At 39.1% G+C, this 20,469-nt stretch overlaps 1 protein-coding gene across 1 annotated transcript in view; it reads left to right on the top strand.

The window, feature by feature from the left end:
• Window positions 1-20,469, top strand: part of LOC131901704 (BCAS3 microtubule associated cell migration factor) — a 383,069-nt gene that overhangs the window by 16,717 nt on the left and 345,883 nt on the right. Inside the window, exons 4-5 of the mRNA XM_059252806.1 lie at window positions 6,368-6,538; window positions 13,526-13,619. Coding sequence (XP_059108789.1) covers window positions 6,368-6,538; window positions 13,526-13,619 — 265 coding nt within the window. The remainder of the gene's footprint in view (window positions 1-6,367; window positions 6,539-13,525; window positions 13,620-20,469) is intronic.

Below are 20,469 nucleotides of genomic sequence, written 5' to 3'. Positions count from 1 at the left end.
TAGCTCCAGAAGTTAAATTTTTAGGTACACTTTGAATTTAAGCATGTATTAAATCCTGAGTTGGTAAATTATATTTATAACCAACTCAAGTGTTTGTCATTAAATAGTTTTGAAAACAAACAGCAAAAAAAATCAATATAGTATTCATCAGTTTATTTAGATTCATGTCTGAAGGCATGCATATTTTCTAGTTCCCTGAAGATATTGTTGTCATTTAAAAAATTATATTATGTTATTTTTGTTGGTTTTGAGGCAGACTTTCATGTAGCCCCTGCTTGCCTCAAACTCACTATGGCTGAAGATGATCCTGAAATTCTAATCCTCCTGCCTCCCAGATACAGAGTGATCTTAATTTATAACCGTTATGTGGATTTTTTTTACATATGAAGTATTTGAAAGTTGTAGTAATATCTACCTCAATTGATAATTTTCCCTCATAAGGTACTAGATAATATTTATTGTGAAGTTCACCTCCCAAGGAGTACAATAGTTCCAAATTGCATAGTAAGTATGTGAGTTACTATAGTACTTTACTTCCTTTGTCCAATCACTCTTACATTGTTGGTATAGTCAGTCACTGTACTTTTTTTGGACCATAGTGTATTAATTTTTTTTTGTTTTGAGACAGAGTTTCTCTGTGTAGCTATGGCTGTCCTGGAACTCACTCTGTAGATGAGGCTGGCCTCAAACCCATAGAGATCCTCCTGCCTCTGTCTCCCTCATGCTGGCGTCAAAGGCGTGTGCCACTACCCCCCAGCCAGAGTATATTAAATTTACTTGAAAAAATTCTTATGAAAGGGGTTGAGAGATGGCTGGGGGGGACAAGGTGCTTCCTGTGTAAGCCCAAGGATTGCTGCTCACCCCCTGCTTCCACTTCAAAGCTCAGTTTGGTGGCCCTGTGTGTCACTCCAGTGCTGGTGGAGTGGAAACAGGAGGGGCTCGGGGCCTTGCTGGCATTGAAGGTATGTGATTGTGCACCAGTTGTGATGGTGTACACATGTTGTCTCAGCTATTGGTAGTTGAAATAGGAGGTTCCCTTGAACTTGAAGTTGGAGGCTTGCCTGTGCAACATGGGGACACTACATGTCAGTCTGTTTCTGTCTGTCTGTCTCTGAATTGCACAGACACACAAATAGAAAAATAAATAAGATAGGCTAGAAAATAAACAATGAAGTATTACATAGAATAAGAACAGTAAGATTGTGCCTATTTTTTTTAAATGATGACATGTTACCTTGATTAAAAAAAATTGATAAAGATCACGAAAAAAATCAAACCTGAGTTATATCTGGCCACTGAGAAGTAAAAAATATTAGAAAGCACAAATAATATACAGGATAGGATGCATCTCATTCCTGTGGAATATTTCTACAGGATGACCATGGCTGTCACTCAAAAACAGTGAGCTTTGCCACACCCAACAAAACCATGGCTGAACTCCTAAGTAAACAAGATGGCTAGTCCTAGTTTGGGTTCTGTCTCTGCCAGGGTTGATTACCTCTGCCGGTTCTCATTTCTGATGGTTGCTTCCTTATTTATCAGAATTTACTCTAAGAGTTTTAAAGCTCTGTTGCACTCTAGAGAGTTTGGCTCTTCTGTTGTAAACCCCCCCAACAGACACACCAAGAGGCACAACCACACGCAATAATATAGAATCACAATCACAGGTGCCACCCTGCCTCAGCTTCCCAGCTTGCTAAGATTACAGGCGTGAGTCACCATGCCCAGCTACATTGTACATCCTTTTATGTTTCAGACCAAGAATGGAAGGAGTCTAAACAGGTAGAAGCCCCTCGCCAGGCTAATTCCAGTACATGACTTCCTAGTTCCAGAGATGTAGCAAGTGCATCATGTGGTGCCTTTGCAACCTTCTTGCAAGAGTAGATAACTCCAGGCCTGGGTACCCCACCAGGATGCCTGCATTACCTTGGATTTGTGTTTGGATCTCACAACACTTTACTGTCTTGTCTAATGTTCAATACCTGCCGTACTATTTCACAAAAACATGAGAGTTTATTGGTAGTTTGTTTAACTAGCCTATTATGATGGGAAATAGAGTATAAGTTTTTTTGTTTTGTTAATATGTGGTGGGTATGTGCACCTGGGAGCAGGTGCCTCGGGTCCCCAGAAGAGGGCAGAAGATTCACTGGAGCTGGAGTTACTGGCTGTTGTGAGCTGTCTGACTTGGTTTGGGCTCTGAACTCTGCTGCTGCAAGAACAGTGCCCTTAACCTTAACTTCTGAGTCATCTCTTCAGCTGGATAGGTTAAATACACATTTTATATAAATATGTACACAGACTTTACATTTTTTAATTTACTGCTTATAGTGTATGTGTCTGTGTTCCATGTGAGGAAGTCAAGGGAATAATTTCAGGAATCTATTCTCTGCTTCCACTGGGGGTTCTAGGGATCAAATCCACCGAGTCATCTCACCAGTCCTAAATTTAATGAATAAATGGTAAGCAAGTTTGCGTATGAAACCCCAAATATCATCTAGGCAGCAATTTACATGAGAACTGAAAGAAAGGGGGAAAAATCCCACAGAAAATTTTCATTTAAAACTAGTAATAAGACTGAGGAGACGGCTCAGTGCTTAGAGCACTTGCTGCACAGGGGATCAGACCTGAGTCTAGATCCCCAGAAGTTTCTAGAAGCCAAGTGACAGTGGCAGCATGCATGTGATGCTGGTGCTCCAGAAGCCACTGGGGCAAGCTCTGTGCTCAGTGGGGCAAGTTGAACTCTTTGTTCAGTTAAAGACCTGGTAAGTGGAGAGTGAATGAGGAAGGCACCTGGAAGGTACTTCTGTCCTGCGCATACTGGGGAGAGGCACCTGGTAACAGGGTTATGGATGTATCTCAGTTGGTAGATTCCTTGCCTGCTAAGCATGAAGCCTTAGGTTTGATTCCTGGTGTTATAAAACAGGGTATGGAGGTGGACACCTATAATCCCAGCACTGGAAAGAGTATCCTGAGTTCTAGGCCAGCTCGAAACCCTGTATCAAGCAATAGAAAGAACCTCCTGATACACAGAATCTTACTCTGGCTGAGTTTCAGGGAACCTGACTCTACTATGTATTAGAACTTCTCAAAGAAAACTTCTCAAAGCTCGTAACATAAGCTATGTCTAGGCTTTCTCAATTTTCCAGAAGAGAACGTTGAAGCTAGGAATTTAAATAAAACACCATCTTAAACAGTTAATCAATGATATAGCCAAAATTCATATCTTGAACTCTCTCTGTATGAATCTGATCTTTAACCACTGCCCTACTTATTTTGCTTGTAATTTGTTCCTATTGCTGCTTGTGATCTCATAGGTCAGGAACACCAAACCGATAGGTACCTGATAGGGTGAAGACCTAGCAAAATTGAAGACTCTGGGCTGGCCGTGGTGCACAGTCTGGGCAAGAGGACTGTCCCAATGTTGAGGCCAGCATGGTTTACATTATCAGTTCTGGACCATCCAAGGTTAAAAAGTGGCAAATGGTCTCAAAAGTGACACTCTGAGGAATGTTAAACTGTAAAATATCCTTCAATAAGATAACCAGCAAAGTTCTGCCTGCTGAATTCAAGCCCACAGATAAAACTTAGAGAAGACTGAAACCAAGGGGTCAAAAACCCACAAATCAATTGCAACTGTTTTGTTTTGTGCTAAAAATCTCAAACTGCAGTGATTATAAAACACATTAGTGTTCCTCAATTAGCAGCCAAACGCTTGTTTCAATAATTCACAAGAAACGACTTACACCAAGTCTGTTAGTGTTGTCGAGTAAGCCTCTGAAGGACCCAGGGAACTAGGCGCCACAGTGTATTGATGAGAGCGGAGCAGGAAGTCTGATTAACCTCCGAGATGTCTCAGCTGCTGCATGCACGCCATCAGTGCTAATGGAGCCATTCCCACGCAGAGTTAGGCAAGCCTTTATCCGCAAGGCCTTTCAGTGTGAACATGTCTGCTTGTGTATCCTCTGTGTTTGCCCCTGAGCGCATCAGCTCATGCTTTTATGCCAATGAATATGAATATAACTGGGGCACATAAAAATGGGAAGAAATGCAGGAAAACAAGCCATAAATCAGCAGCAAAGTCACCAAGAAAACAAGAAAGGCAGTATATTTCAGCCATGTTGGCATGAAGACTTGATGTGTTTTGGAAAGAACGACTATTATCTTTTCTTCTTCGTCTTTTTAAATACAATCCCTAAACTTTATAGCAATTTGTGTAGTAAGTTATGAGACTGTAGGAATCATTGCAGCTGTCTAAATTAGGTAGTGATGTGTGTGTGTGAATGCTTTCCACATCAATGAAGACTTTAGAATGAACATAAGTAAAATTTAATCCCAGCACTCGGGAGGCAGAGGCAGGTGGATCTCTGTGAGAGACCAACGCCAGCCTGGTCTACAGAGTGAGATCCAGGAAAAGTGCAGAGCTACACAGAGAAAGCATGAACATAAGTAAAAATTTAAGTCATTCTTAAGGTTTATATTGAGTTGGAATAAAGCACACCTACAAGCACTTTATGCACCATGAGTAGCATATATGATGCTGTAGTGCTCACACGCCTTCACACTTTATCTAAGTAGCTAGTGCACACAGACGTGATACAAAAATATAATGAGGGCAAGGCACCAACTGGGAACAGAGAAACCGCTTATGGAGATGATAAATTGGACAAGTCTTGGGCCAATCTGAACTATTTAAATTTGTTAAGGTTCTTCAAGCCTGATTGTTTTGCAAGAGTGCTCTCACAGAACAGTACTGTAGCATGTGACCATTACAGCCTTTACTCCCAGAGAAGTGGTGTTTGTTCTCTTCCAGTGCAGGAGGCTGTCCCCGGTCCCTTGTCATCAGTTGTCCCCCTTTCCATTAGCGCTAATGGCGTTGCTCTCTCCAAACTGTTGTCCTTAAGTTATCAGGTAACAAGAAAAACATGGACATTTTTATTAAATCAATTGATCACAGTGGGGAGAACACACACTAATATAAGACTCTTAGGAGAGAGCTAGTGACCGTAAATCAAGATTCTATAATTGTAATCAAATAATCTCACTTGAACAATTTCTCAGCACCAGCGTAGAAATTAACCTCTTTTACAGTCCACATAAGAAAATTCAGATTGACTATTATGGAAAGCAACGAGAAAAATCTAAAAGTATAAACATTAATTTGAAGTGCTACTCTGAAATAAAAAAATATATATAAACCTTTCAAGGGTTCCAAGTATCAATGCAATAATAGGTTTATCTTTGTAGTGGTGTAGTAAGACAAGAAGACAAATAGAACTAAGAAACACACACACACACACACGCACACACACACACACACACAAGCACGTGCCTGCGCGCATACACACGTTAGATTTCATGCCCTACTACAGGTAAGGTTATATTCCCCATAATTATTTCCCCACAAATATTCCTTAATATGTCCTTGAAATTCAGGCTCCTAGGTCTACTCTAATGAGAAGAATCTTCTTCAAAAATATATTATTGGTATAGTTTTCTCTCTTTTAGCTCTTTTTTTTTTCCCAGAAAAAAAAAACCTGTTACTTTAAGAACATTTTTGTTCATGGTTCATTTCTGTTTTTCTTCCATGGTACAGATAAACCTAGGGCCTCCGGCATGTGAGACAAACTTCACTGAGCTGCAGCCCTGCCCTAATTTCTATTAATAATTGTCAGGACAGTTAGTTGAGATTTATGAATAAGGAAAAACATATGCAATAGCTCTCCTCACTTGCTTTGAGTGGAATAGTGTAGCAGAAACACTACATTGTATCCAAGGCAACCTGTCAGCTATATTTCCTATTGGACGTCATTTACTTAGTAATTATTGTGGAGGGGGAAAGTAATTCCCATCATTCCTCTTAGTGTGTAGTCTTTTTTAATAGCATAGGTATACTTTTAAAATTATGACCTTTTCCCACTTAAAAATTCTGTCAATGTCTCAGTTGTTATCTTGGTGAAAAGAATATAAAATTTGATATACAATATTTAAAAAGCATTGTCACATGACAGCTCCCTTCTTATTATATCATACATTCTAAAATATATACATTAAGGGATGCAATTAAAGAAATATTATAGTAACTATATAGCTATTAAATTCAACAGCTCTGCGCTTGTAATCAGTATCATTTAATTATGACATTGCCAACACACCGACTTGGCACACCATCGGCGACTTTTCCTTGAACTCTTCTAAGTAGGTTTCAAGATCCTGTTGAATGGTAGACTGAAAAATCTGTGGTGTTTATTGCTATATAAAATATTGTAAGAGAATAAGGACTTGAGGCTAGGAAATGATTCAAGTGCATATTTCCTGTTTAGAGTTGGCATTTTGTTGTAAGTCATACATTTTGTCTTTTGTTATGCAGACATTGAAAAGTGGCCTGACGATGGTTGGGAAGGTGGTGACTCAGCTGACAGGCACACTGCCCTCAGGGGTGACAGAAGATGATGTTGCCGTCCACAGCAACTCCAGACGGAGCCCCTTGGTGCCAGGCATCATCACCGTCATAGACACTGAGACAGTTGGAGAGGGCCAGGTAAGAACTCCCGAGGAATGACATTCGTGTTACCTGCAGGGCTTGGACCCCAAAGGTACTTGGCCTGAAGAGATGAATAATTTGTAGTTTTAGAAATTTGAATCAATTCAGGTCAGATTTTTTTCACCTATTCTAGGAAAGCAAGGGACATTTCCCGCTTGTTAGTTCAATCATCATTAATGCTTAAAACCTAAAGGGAAAGCTGCAGAGGCCTCACTCTTCTCCCTTAGAACATATGTTTGTAAATACTCTCATACCTGTTTGTGCTATTCTGTTCCCACTGGTTTTTGGTATAATGTCATGTTATAATCTACATCCCAGCATTAATAAATTTCTCCTAAAATGAGGAGACCGGACAGCAGACTGAGGCAAGTCTTTCCTGTGCAGATGTGGTGGAAATAAGACAATACGTAGCAGTGGCTAGTCTGACATAGGTCAGTCTATTATATGAAATTTTAAGGCCTTTTCTTTCTTTTAGCTCCTGGAAGACGAGGTTTCATGTTGTCCAGGCTATCAGCAGCAGTCCTCCTGCCTGAGTGTTCTGAGTGCTGGGCTCATGGGTAGGCGCACCATGCCCAGCTAACATATGCCCTTCTACACAGTAAAACCATAAACAAAACCAAAAAAAAAAAAAACCAAAAACCACATAGAAGTTTGAAATTGCAAACCACAAAATACACATGACAATAGCCTGGGGAAACTCCTCTGTCTTCAGACAGTAGGTTAAGTCTAGTTGAGTTTTGTCTGGTTCAAGGACACATGCAAGAAGTTTGCCTTTGTCTCTTAGGTTGTTGGGAGGATGTTTTTGGCCAAACTTCTCCCACCTCTCTTCAGTCAGTCATGAAATGTCTTTCATGTTCTAGCCATTAAAATATAATTCTGAAAGGACATAATTTTTAAATCTTAATGCTTAAGGTTGTTGTTATAACAAATATAATCTAAAATGTTTTTAGATTGAAAAGTACTACGTTTATGAAACACACCATTATTGTAGCATATATATTCATTTTTTCCTTTTCATTTCTTCTCTCTCTCTCTCTCTCTCTCTCTCTCTCTCTCTCTCTCTCTCTCTCTCTCTCTCTGGTTTTTCGAGACAAGGTTTCTCTGTGTAATAACCCTGGCTGTCATGGAACTTGTTTTGTAGACCAGGCTGACCTCGAACTCACAGAAATCTGCCTGCCTCTGCCTCCCAAATGCTGGGATCAAAGGCGTGCACCACCCCGCCTCGCTACATATTCATTTTTTATTCAGAAAAAAAATGCTTAGAAAATTTGTGAGAATTGACCTTTAGTATTGCATGTTCTGTTGAGGAGTCGGCTTCCACTATATACATACGGGTCAACATCTTAATGAAACATTACATTGGCAGCTACTTGTGTGCTATTGCCTTTGCAAGGATCAAAAGGTACTTGAGAAAGACTGACTTCGGTGCAATTAAAACAAAAAAGTCTTTGAAATTCTGTGTTGTTAAATTTGGTTATTATTTTTTTTAAAGATTTATTTATTATGTATACAGTGTTCTGCTTGTATGTATTCCTGCATGCCAGAAGAGGGCACCAGATCTCACTGTAGATGGTTGTGAGCCACCATGTGGTTGCTGGGAATTGAACTCAGGATTTCTGGAAGAACTGCCAGTACTCTTAACCACTGAGCCAACCCTCCAGCCCCCTGGTTATTTTTTATTTGAAATTTAAATTATTATAATTTTCTGTTTCTTCCTTATTAACTTTCATATTAACCAAATACATATATGCTTGTATTGATTTTTTTCTTTTTAAATATGTGCTAGCAAACTTTTCTATTGAATGTTAGGATGGCAGTGGGGGGTGGGGGAGTGGTTTTGGGGGGTGGTAGTGGTGGAACAAACGTGAACTCATGTGGAGAGGCATATATACATATATATTCTTTTTTCAAATGCCACTTGGATGTGATACCTATAGTCCCAGCTACTCAGCATTTGAGCCCTGGATTTCAGGGGCCAGCCTGGAAAACAGTCAAGGGATGTGGGAGTTATGGGAGGAGGGATGGAACTTTTGGTTTTGTAATGTGGAAATAAATGCATTATAGATTGTGGATTTGCAAAAGTTTATCTTTCTTCAGTGAAAAAATCAAAGAAGCTTTTCAAGACTTATCACATGTAAAATTTTTTTTTCTATCGTTGTTTGGGAAGCATCACAATTTTGAGATAGGTGTTCAGAAAATAAATAAATTCTATGCCAGTATAAAAGAACTATTTTTCAAAGGAATTAGAGTCATGTAGTCCCATGCTGCCTCTTCATTTTCCTGAGTCTGTTTTTCAGCAGGACCCCTCTGCTCCGTTTGGAGACCCAGCATGTTTTACACTGAACGGCAGAGCATTAAAGGGATGGTGTCTCAGAGACTCCCCAGTCCGGGTCCATTCCATTGCTGTTTCCCCATCTCTGCCATGCTCGACCCTCCTGTCTACATCTCAGGAGTTACCCGTTGTCCTCTGTGATTTAAATCCACTGGGACTTAATAGAGTTTCACATTCACTCTGGCAGCATATAAAATCGGATGCACCATCTTTCTGTTGCTGTATTGATTAATTTGATTTTATGGTGATGGGACCATTGCATGGTAACTGCATTAAGGAGGAATGGATTTAATTGACTTTGTGTCCATTTTCATCTTTGTTACTTTCATGTTTTATTTAAAAGCATTTCTTGACTGGAGAAGTTAAGTGGTATGATTTGCCTTTTACACATTTATGTAATCGAAGTTAGCAATGTGGCAAAACCAATAAGTGAAATAAACTACTTCAGAATGGTGGCGTAAATCTTAGCTAGGTTTTGCCCCAGACCAGGTATTCTTATACACCTTGTGTTAATTAAAGTATGTTACATTGTTTAGTATAGTTGTTGATGCAAATTATGACTTCACTCTGCTTAGATAAGTGGCCAGCTCCTACCTTAGGAGTATTATCTTGGGCTAATGATGGTTTTAGTGGTCGAAAGCTTTAGGCACAATAATGAAACAATGCAGAGGACCCTTCCCAGTGTGTGTACTTGTTTGACCTTATGAATTCTGTAAGGAGAACAGTTATGGTACCTCATATCATACCTTGAGTTTTCCTGTATATCAAAACTAATGTGTTTTTTGCTGGAAGCAGTACAGTTTTTAGTGTTACTATCAAATTAAGTAAAATACTAATTGCCTCAATTTCTAATCACATTTAACAGAAACTGGACAAATGACAAAAATATTTCACAGAAAAAATATTTAAATTTAATCTGCACAACTCATTTTAAGGAAATTGCAGGTTAAAACTACATACTAGACTCTAAGAAATTCAAAAGTTTGTGGATATATTCTATACTTGCAGCTATTAATTTTGAAGTAATTCGTTACCATCCCTCAACCCTAACTGCATCTCATTCTCTTCATTTGTATTTTGAGGGTACATGATATTTATTCATATAATTTTATTTTTTTGAGACAGTCTACTTTGTAGCTGCTTGGCTTGAAACTTTACAAGGCCTGCCTCTGCCTCCCAGATACTGTAATGAACATGTGTATCACTGCACCTGATTGTTACTTCCTTCTCTGACAACTGTGAATGTACTTCTCCACACTTGTGTGATGTTGAAAGCGTCACATAAATGGAGTCAAATGTTGATGTTTTTAACGTTCATTTCTAGAGTCGTTATTTCATCAACTTTCTTTTCACATATTTCTATCTGAATATAGACTCAAGAGATTCTTTGCTAGAGAGACTCTGACTTGGGTTGGCCAACTGGCGAATCCCCAAATACTCCCTGTATATTCTATAAAGAAGTCACATTGGCAGGAAAAACGTGGGGATGCTGTCCAGTACTGGCATTCGGAGATGCAGTTTATCTCCTGGCATCTGTATAAGTATATAAAGATGTTACCAGCATAAGCCCAGAAGCCTTTCAAATGATGCTGTGCACATTGGCACTTGCATTTGAAATCTTTAGAAATGGGGAAGAGAAGGACAGAAACGATGTTTGAAGAAATGATAGTCAGTTGTATTGGCATAATCCTTGAGTCCCAAGAGTCACAAAGTAGAAGCAGAAGGCAGGTCTTAGCTCAGAGAGATTACCTGTGAGCCTGAGTTACACAGCAAGATTTTCGTCTATGACACACAAGAGAAATTGTCCCTGAAACAGAAAGCAGAAAGATATGCACACGTGCCTTCTTTTGTTTCATTTTTAATATCTGGAATACTTTGGAGTGTGATCTCTTTCTGGAGAAAATCTGCATTTGAACAAAGGCCTACATTTTACTGGAATTCATTCAATATTGACAAAAGGGGATATTGATATACATATCATAGTCTACTAAGGCACCACTAAGAAATTACTAGAAATAGTTAACACCCAAACCTTCCTGCCTCAGCCTCCTTAGACTAGGGATTATAGATGTACACTAGGATCCTCCATTAAAGCTATTTTTTTAACATAAAAGATAATCGTTTGGATAACAAATAACAAATAGTTTGGATGTATTGAAGTACATAGCATATTTAAGCCAACAATATCAATGATCTCCGTGTTACTTTTATAAATAGAATCAAATTTAAGGGTATCTAGAAAGATTAGACTAAAAGCTACCATTTTTATGAAAGTACTTTATGTTAGGAACAATAGTATTAGAATAGTTGTATTCAGCCATTACATGGAAAGTTGTATGTCTTTCTATCTCTCCTTCCTGTTCCCGCACCTACATGCACACATGTGCATGCTTGTCATGTCATACATGTGGGGTCAGAAGGCAAGTTATAAATGTTAATTCTTTCCTTCCATTGGACCTCAAGTAGTCAGGTTTGTGGGACAGGATCTTTAACTGCTGAGCCTTCTTAATGGCCCAATACATGTTTTCTTTGCACAGTCAAAATAATTAAACTTAGGAGATCTCTAAATACTTATCAAAAAACAGTGGATTTATAAATAAATCACAGGTCGATCAAAGATGCTTAATAAAAAATAGAAAGTAAGCCGGGCGGTGGTGGCGCACGCCTTTAATCCCAGCACTCAGGAGGCAGAGCCAGGCGGATCTCTGTGAGTTCAAGGCCAGCCTGGGCTACCAAGTGAGTTCCAGGAAAGGCGCAAAGCTACACAGAGAAACCTTGTCTCGAAAAAACCAAAAAAAAAAAAAAAAAAAAAAAAAAGAAAGTATTTCGAACTTGATGAAAGAAAGTGTACTGAAATTTATGGTATTACATGGAACCAAATGTCGAGATTTCAGTGCTTATTCTGAGAGGGAGGTACTTTAAACTTTCTCCTTAAGAAAATGGTAACACTAAGAAGAGAATCGTATAACCTTTTAAAAAAATGAAGGAATGCTGGGTAGTGGTGGTGCACGCCTTTAATCCCAGCACTTGGGAGGCAGAGGCAAACAGATCTCTGTGAGTTCAAGACCAACCTGATCTTAAAAGTGAGTTCCAGGACAGGACTGTTACAAGAAGAAACCCTGTCTCAAAAAACTAAAACCACTCTGTGAGTTCGAGGCCAGCCTGGGCTACCAAGTGAGTTCCAGGAAAGGCGCAAAGCTACACAGAGAAACCCTACCTCGAAAAACCAAAAAAAAAAAAACAAACAAACAAACAAACAAACAAAAAAAACCAAAACCAAAACCAAAACCAAACAAACAAACAAACAAAAAACCAAACCAATAAACAAACGAAATGAACCCCCCCAAAAAACATATAAAGGAAGAAATAATGATCTGAACATAAATGAGAGAAAAATAATTTTAGTGGCGCACGCCTTTAATCCCAGCACTCGGGAGGCAGAGCCAGGTGGATCTCTGTGAGTTCGAGGCCAGCCTGGGCTATCAAGTGAGTTCCAGGAAAGGCGCAAAGCTACACAGAGAAACCCTGTCTTGAAAAACCAAAAAAAAAAAAAAAAGTCACAGAAAATAATTTTTTGAAACGATAACACGATTATTATATTCATAAGCTGAATTAGAGGTCTATCCAGAGCAATATGACAAGAATTTTAAAGATAACAATTGAAGACATTTTATAAAACAGATTATTAAGATAGTTTATTTAGCATTATGTATGTTTATTTAGTGTCATTGAACTGTGAAGTTGAAATGAGTGACCTTTACGGCATGTGAATTGAACCCAAGTAACTCTGCAATAGTGCATTCCTTTTTGTGCCTTTTAGGCAAAGAACCAACTCTGTATCTTTCAGGGTGACTGCTTTGAGCCCCTGTAGGACATGACCAGCATTCTTATAGACTAGATTTTTGCTTTGCCCCTAGACTTGCCGGGAATCTTGCCTTATCTTCTGATTTTTCTGTACATGGTATAACAGTATTTTCAAAGTGTCCCTTTTTAAATCACAATTCAAAATCCAACATGACTCAGCTAGTAAAGGTGCCTGCTGCCATGCCTGATGACCTGAGTCCAATCCCTGAGATCACGTGATAGGAAAGAACTGCTTCCTGCAAACTATACTGTGACCGACGCTTGTATACACACAGAATAATATGATTAAGTGTAAAAGATATCAAACATAAAACAAACTGTTATGTACCATACTACATTATTATTTGTCTTATTTTTTATATTTTTCATTCATTGACTTTTTTTGTTTTTTCAAGACAGGGATTCTCTGCATAGTTTTGGTGCCTGTCCGGGATCTCGCTCTGTAGACCAGGCTGGCCTCAAACTCACAGAGATCCACCTGACTCTGGCTCCCGAGGGCTGGGATTAAAGGCGTGCACCACCACTGCCTGGCCCATCAACCTCTTTTTAATCATAGGGAAAATAGTGATTTTTTTTTCCCAGCAAATCTCTCTGTAGTCATATTAAGTGGCTGTTTTTTGGAGATTATCCATCTTCTATGAGGGGCGTATTGGATTGGTGATGGAGTTCACTTGGATGAGAATAAATTCAGTGCAGTGCAAGCATCTTGTTGAGGGTTTGAGGAGTGTGTGCTGTGGCCTCTAAGCCATTAGTGACTAAGGTTAACCTTCATCCTTTCTTTTTCAAAGGTGCTTGTGAGTGAGGACTCAGACAGTGATGGCATTGTGGCCCACTTCCCTGCCCACGAGAAGCCAGTGTGCTGTATGGCTTTTAATACTAGTGGTAAGTTTTTTTAAAAAACATTTATCTCATGAGTTTTCTAGCTAATAAGTTTGGAGATGGAAAGTCTGTAATCAGGCTGGCGTTGGAGAGACAGACCACCAGTTAAAAGCCCTTGCTATGCTTGTAGAGGGCTGATCAACTTCTGCTGCTAGCACCTATATAGTGACTCACCAGCTGCCTGTAACTTGAGCCTCAGGGGATCTGACACCCTCTTCAGGCCTCTGTAGGTACTGTATGTATATATACAAACCACACAGAAATACGGGGCATGTGTATCGTAAGTAATAATAGGACCAGTGATCTTTGAATGACTAAGTTTACAATTCATCCCACCTTGCCCTATTCAGAACTATATTTTAATTATCTGTAAACTGATGTTTGAAATGCAGTGTAAGCAGTGCTCTTGAAGTCACATTAATTTTGCCAAATATCAGTATTACAGACTAGAATCTTAATGTACCACAGATACATGTTCTTTGTAACAAGATTCATGTTTCCACATGACATCATACAAGCTTACTTTTAGTTCTTTCTCTCTGTCCTTCTCTCCTATTCTTCCTTTCTGCTTGCTTCTAAGGCATGTGATGATGACTAATGTTAATAAAAATGTGGAACGCCCTATTACCCATTTTTCCTCTAAATTTTTTTATTAAGAAAGTATTGATCTCTGAGCTAGAACAGTAGTTTTGTACTCACCCACTGTTAGGAACAGTTCTCCTCAAGCAAGAGCCAGCCAGTTCTCACACTGTAACAACGGACAGAGTGAATGTCGGTCTCTTGGTTTGCATTCTGGGCTGGATAATCCTGACATTAGTAGAAATAAGTGAAGCCTGAAACGCATGGTTTCTAAACAAGATGAAACTGGTGTTTGTCCCAGAGCTGATTCTGTCTTTGTAAATTTATAGGCTTCACGTCCTGCTCATTTGGGTGATGGATCTGAGAGTCTTAGCATTTTTATCTTATTTTTCAGAAATTATCATATCACTTGAATTGATGGGAAAGATCTGGTTTTTTTTCCCATTTTAAAATAAAGAATGATAACAAGAAAGTCATATCGAGCACTTTTGACTAATTTTCCTTCCGATATCCTAATTAGTCATTTTTGATGAAGAGAGATATTTATTATAGTGATTGATCAGTAAGATTGATTTAATTAAGATGGACAAATAGCTATTGAAATTCTCTGACTGTTAGGGGAATTAAGTTCAAATTGGAGACATGCTCTGAGAATTTGCTCACTTCTATCTCTCTGCTTTGGGTAACCAGCATGACTCATTGTAATTCTGTCTGTTATGTCCACTTTCCTTTGCATTATCTGCATTTCATATCACCCCTGAGCACCCCTGATGTGGGAAGCTACCTGTTCTCCTGATTCTGATGTTGCGTTGTACACAGAACATACTCATGGTGTAAAGCTAACTGTCACCTCGTCACTGTCCACAATGAGTTCTCTGTGGTTTTAGTTTGAAACCTGCAACTTTCCATTTGCTGTTTGACTTGCATGCATGATAAGATTCAAACAGAAATGTTGTATTTACTTTTCTGTGTTCCTAGAGCGTTGGGTTTATAAGTATGATATAATTTATTTGGAGATGATCACTTGTTTAGCTGTTTCTTTCCTTTGTGAGCTTGTAGCTTCCTTCCCGCTTGGGATCTCTTGCCATCCAATCCATCTTTCTATGTCTGCTGCCTGGCGAGTATCTCAGTGTATTGGCATGCTTATGGAATACATTCTTTTTAACTTGTCCCAGCTATAGATTCATGGCTCTGCGGTTTATTCTCTGCTCTGAAAATAAAAGAGGCTGGTCAATAGAATATTTAGTTTTTTGTTGTTGTTGTTTGTTTGTTTGTTTTTTTGTTTGTTTTTGAGGTCCTGGAGACTGAACAGGGACTGACTGGCTCGTGCTAGGCAAATGCTGTCACTGAGCTGTATATCCAGCCAGCTTCATTCTTCTTTCCTTCCTCATTTTCCTTTTGATATTTGACAAAGAAGCTACTGACCCAGATGGGCTGATTATTTCTGAGTCAATGCTCCACTGAAGTATCTGTTATACCTGTGAGTTGTGCACAATGATTGATGTGTATTTTTTTATAATTTGCTTTTATTATATAATTATCTGAATATGTTGGAAATTACTATATAGTACACACACACACACACACACACACACACACACACACACACACCCCATGATCAGTATTTATTTGTTTGTTCTTGTACTTGTTTGTGGTGCTGAGGATTGTAACCAGGGCCTCCCAAGTGCTAGGTAAGTGACTCCACCATTAAGATAACTCTGTTTACTTTTTTTTAAAAAAAATCTGTGTTTATTTTGCCTTTTTAATCAATATTATTCGAAAGAATTGATCCCCACAAACTTCTCCATTTTTTGAGAAGGGTTTTTGGCACTAAACTATTGAAAGCCGTCTTCCAAAATATGAATTCTGATTTTACCGGTTTCATCTCAACCCTCTCTTTGGCCATCGCCACTACACTGTCCTGTGAGGACTTGGAGACACAGTCGAAGAGACAGTATCCCTGTGTCACTCTTAGTTAAAGTGGGGTCTTAACAAGGAAGGGAAAGAAAACTCTATGGCGGAAAGAAAGGATGCTGATTGAAATATAGAAATGAGTCTCTTGGAGGTGTCATAATTTTGGGGAAGTCAGTTCTTGAAAAGGAAATCAGTTCTAAGTGTTGACTAAAAAGGTGATTAGCTAGGAAATAACTCTGTTGCCTGTGTAGAAATAAATGCTCGCCAAGGAGTGAGGCCCGGAGTGCAGGGCATGCTTGGTAAACATCTCAGAACACTGGACAACAAAGTTATTTGCTCATTGTATGGGAGCTTTGTTTTTGAGTGTGCGTCATTTTGGCAGGATTTTAGAAACGTTTTCTGTGTGTACAGTGTTTCACTTAGGTAGTGCCTTTATAAGGAAGCCTTGCTCAGTTTGAACAATGTTATGTTGTAGTTGGTAGGCAGAGAAAAAAAAATGTGTGTGATTATCTTTCCTGAATGTATGTCATGTGCATACAGTTCCCATGGGGGCCAGAAGAAGGCTTCAGCTCCTCTAGAACTGGAGTTACAGACAGTTGTCAGCTGCATGTGTGTCCTGGGGCCCAACCCCAAGTCCTCTAAAGATCAGTACATGCCGCATCTCTCCAGCCCTGACAGAGGTGTATGCAGTTGCTTACATTTCGTCTGAGATCATTATTGTTTGGCTCTGGATACTTCCCCTGTTGTGAATGCTACTATTTATTGCTTAATGAGGAGCAAGAGGATAGAAAACACTCAGTTGTCTGTGATGAGGGAAACAGCCAATTGTTGGTGATTTGGAAATCTTGATTTTGTTTTTCAATTTTAAAGCAAGTATTAATTAGGAGCTACTCAGTTTCTTATAAAAGAGTTATCTGGTTAGCTATAGCTTCCTTTAGTCGGTCATCAGCTGACCTCCTTCCTTCTCTGTCATATGTAGGCCAGGCTGGCCTTCATCCTTCGCCTGGGGTGGTGGGACATAGGCTTGGTCTACCATTCCCAGGTTTCATTACTGTTTTCTCTTTTCTCAGTGCTTCCTGTTCCTCCTTGGATCTAGGTATGCATGTTCACACACGGCGTGTTCTTGTCAGTGGAGTGCACAGATGTCTAAATAGGTAGCTGTGGTTCCTTCTCCTCCATGAGGTTCAAATGTTCAGGGAAGATGAAGTGCCTTTGGTTACTTTCCATTGGAGTCCTCCCTTTCAGATACACTACTAAGCTTATTAGTGTGATGATATAAAATGAGATTTTTTTCCTCTGCTAGCGGAATTATACTGTTAGGTACTATGTTGTATAATTTGAGTAGATCTTAATGCAATATGTGTGTTTTTGTCTTTAAATTGACTTATTTGGTGTATTTAATTATTTATTTGAACTGTAGGTTATAGACCCTTTACTAAATAGACGTGTTTTCCTTTACCCAGGCATGTTTATATGTTTATTTATATCAAGAAAATTTACATCAGTCCTCTAATTAATGTCCTGATATTTAAAAATGGCATTTCCATGGGGCATGTAATAGATGACAGATAACCATAGTGCTTGGAATATTTTTTTGAAGTTTAGGGAAGTTCTTTAAAGAAACAATTAGGACGTATAATAAAGAAGAGGGTGACATTTTGTCTCTAAAGCTGGCCCTTCGCAGGCCAGCTTTCTTGTATGAATTACGTCGTACTCAAGGATATGGTATAAAGAATTTGTTTTAGTCTTTTTATTTAAAAAGAGACATAGTCTTAGATGACACTTATATGAGCATGTTCTGGACAATGAGAGCAAGAACAAGCCATACTCCTGGGCAGTGTTAAAAATACTGTAAACTATGCACGATGGAGTACCACCACCATGCCGATTAGCGAGGCAAGTAGTCGGGTTGGCGAGTGACTGGTGGCTCTGTGCTCTGTGGGACCTTTCAGAAACGAAATTAAGAGATGCCAGTAAACAGACTTGTGAAACTTCTTGTTGAGCAGCTGTGTTCAGTTTGTTTTTTAATTTCACATTCCCACACTTGTTTATTAGCTGTGACTCTGAGTCCAGAATCAAAACAAATATTTTAATGGTGGTATTTATGATTTGTTTAGAAATGCCTTGCTGAGACCTTTGTAGATTCAATATGGGTGGTATATGGCTGTTCCTTTCAATTATTTAGGTACAAAATGAGTAACATTTTCTAGAGAACTTTTGTGTGAAAGCACTACTTTGTAGACCAGTTTTTGGTTTTTAGCACTGTTGAGGAAGAAGGAGAGTGGCCACATTGCCACTCTCTCTGTAAGCGCACACTGTCCTGCTGTCCTGTATCACTGGGAGCATTCATAGGACAGTGCTTGGCCCTTCATGTCATCACCCATTTTCACCAAATTTAGAACTTTTAGGCCACTGCCTTTTTTCCCAAATGTATGAATTTTATGTATATGGGTGTTTTGTCTGTGTATATGTATGCGTATCATGTGCTAACTGGTGCTCACAGAGACCAGAACAGGGCACCAGGTCCCCTAGAACTGGAGTTAGGGAAAGTTAGAGGCCACAGTGTGTGTGCTGGTTCACTTAAAGAGCAGCAAGTGCCGGTAACCATTGAGCCTCGGTCTCCAGCCCCAAAGCTGTTGTTTCTTGATTTTTGCTCCTACGTCTGGGCTCTAGTTCTGGGAGATTGCTGAACCCTGCTCAGTGCCCACAGGTCTCAGATCCCTGCTGGTGCTGTTTATACCTTTTCTTTTCCTGAGCTGGATTCTTACATCTGACTAGCCTTCTCTGTCAGTTCAGTCTCTGATTAGAACCCTTTGGAGACTTGATTAATTCTGCTTTGCTCTTTCCTGCTTCAGCTTCTTTTTCTTTCTGTCCGTCCTCTCTGGGGAAATGTATTCTCCTCCTTTCTATTCTTGTTGTAGAGACTTTTTATATCCAGTCAGTGAGAAATTTGCCTTTCTGTCCTCGTAACAGGGTTTTTCTCAGAGATAAAAAAAAAAAAAAAGGAAATTTTTATTAAATCCAGTCTCTTTTCCCTCTTCCTGTCAAATTATGGCTGGAACTTGGTATCCTCCTACCTCAGCTTAAAAACTCAGCTGGGTGGTAGCGGTGCACACCTGTAATTCCAGCATTCTGGAAGCAGAGGCAAGCAGAGTTCAGTGAGTTCAAGTCCAGCCTAGTCTACAAAGTGAGTTTCAGGAAAGCCAGGACTGTTACACAGAGAAAGGAAGAGTTGGGGATTTAGCTCAGTGGTTCAATCTTCAGCTCAACAAACAAAAAACAAAAAACAAAAAAACAAAAAACAAAACAAAAAAAAACAAAGGGAAAAAACCCAACAACAACAAAAATAACCCACTGGGTTCAGTGAAAGACACTGTCTCAAAAAATAAGTGGAGAGGAACTGAGACAACCAACCAACTTCAACCTTTAGCCTGCACATCTGCAAGTACACACACACACACACACACACACACACACACACACACAAATACCCCACATCTGCAAGTACACACACACACACAAATACCCCGCATCTGCAAGTACACACACACACACACACACACACACAAATACCCCACATCTGCAAGTACACACACACACGCACACCTAATTATATCTGTGTCCTCAATCAAGCCTGCCCTTAGACATCTTTCATCCTCTTGCATATGTGATATTGTTTGTTCTCTGGCTGTTTTTGTCTTTTTTCAGGTGTCATTTAAGAAGATTTCTCTGAAGTTCATGAAATCATATGTCCTCCATCTTCCCTCACTTTTCAGCGTACATGAGCAGTTATTTGATCTTCTTGGCCCTGCATAAGTCCCCTTCCTCTTTCAACCAGTAAATAAATCAGTAAATAAAAATCAGTAAATCAAAAACAGTTTCTTAACACATAGTGTGACCTCACCAAATATCTGTTACTCCTCTTTTTACTATTACTTATGTCCTCCCTTCACCCTAGTATTTTAGTTTGTTATCACCAATCAGGATACCTCCTTAGGCATTCTCATTAGAAGTCAACGTTTATTTTGTCCTTAGGTGTTAGCTCAGTTCTAGGTGAGTTTACGCTGAACCTTTACATTTATTAATTCCATTAGGTTTTTTTTCTTCAAGGTTCTGAAAAACTCTAGCAGTGCTGTGGTAGGATATTTTTCAATGTGATTATTCATGTGTTGAATATAATTACTCATTTCTGAATTATTCCTTAAATAGTAATTATTTATCTCTCTAAATTGTTTGGGTGGTCCATGCTGGCATGTACATATTATAAAGATAATTAAAATTGAAGTTTATAATAGATACAAATTATAAATATCCTATGGAAACTACCTTTTATTTGATAAATGCAAATATTAGGCAAGCA

This window comes from Peromyscus eremicus, unplaced genomic scaffold, assembly GCF_949786415.1.
Source record: "Peromyscus eremicus unplaced genomic scaffold, PerEre_H2_v1 PerEre#2#unplaced_226, whole genome shotgun sequence".
Taxonomy (NCBI): Eukaryota; Metazoa; Chordata; class Mammalia; order Rodentia; family Cricetidae; genus Peromyscus; species Peromyscus eremicus.
The sequence above is the reverse complement of the archived record's forward strand: the minus strand, read 5'-3'. Positions and strand labels throughout refer to the sequence as shown.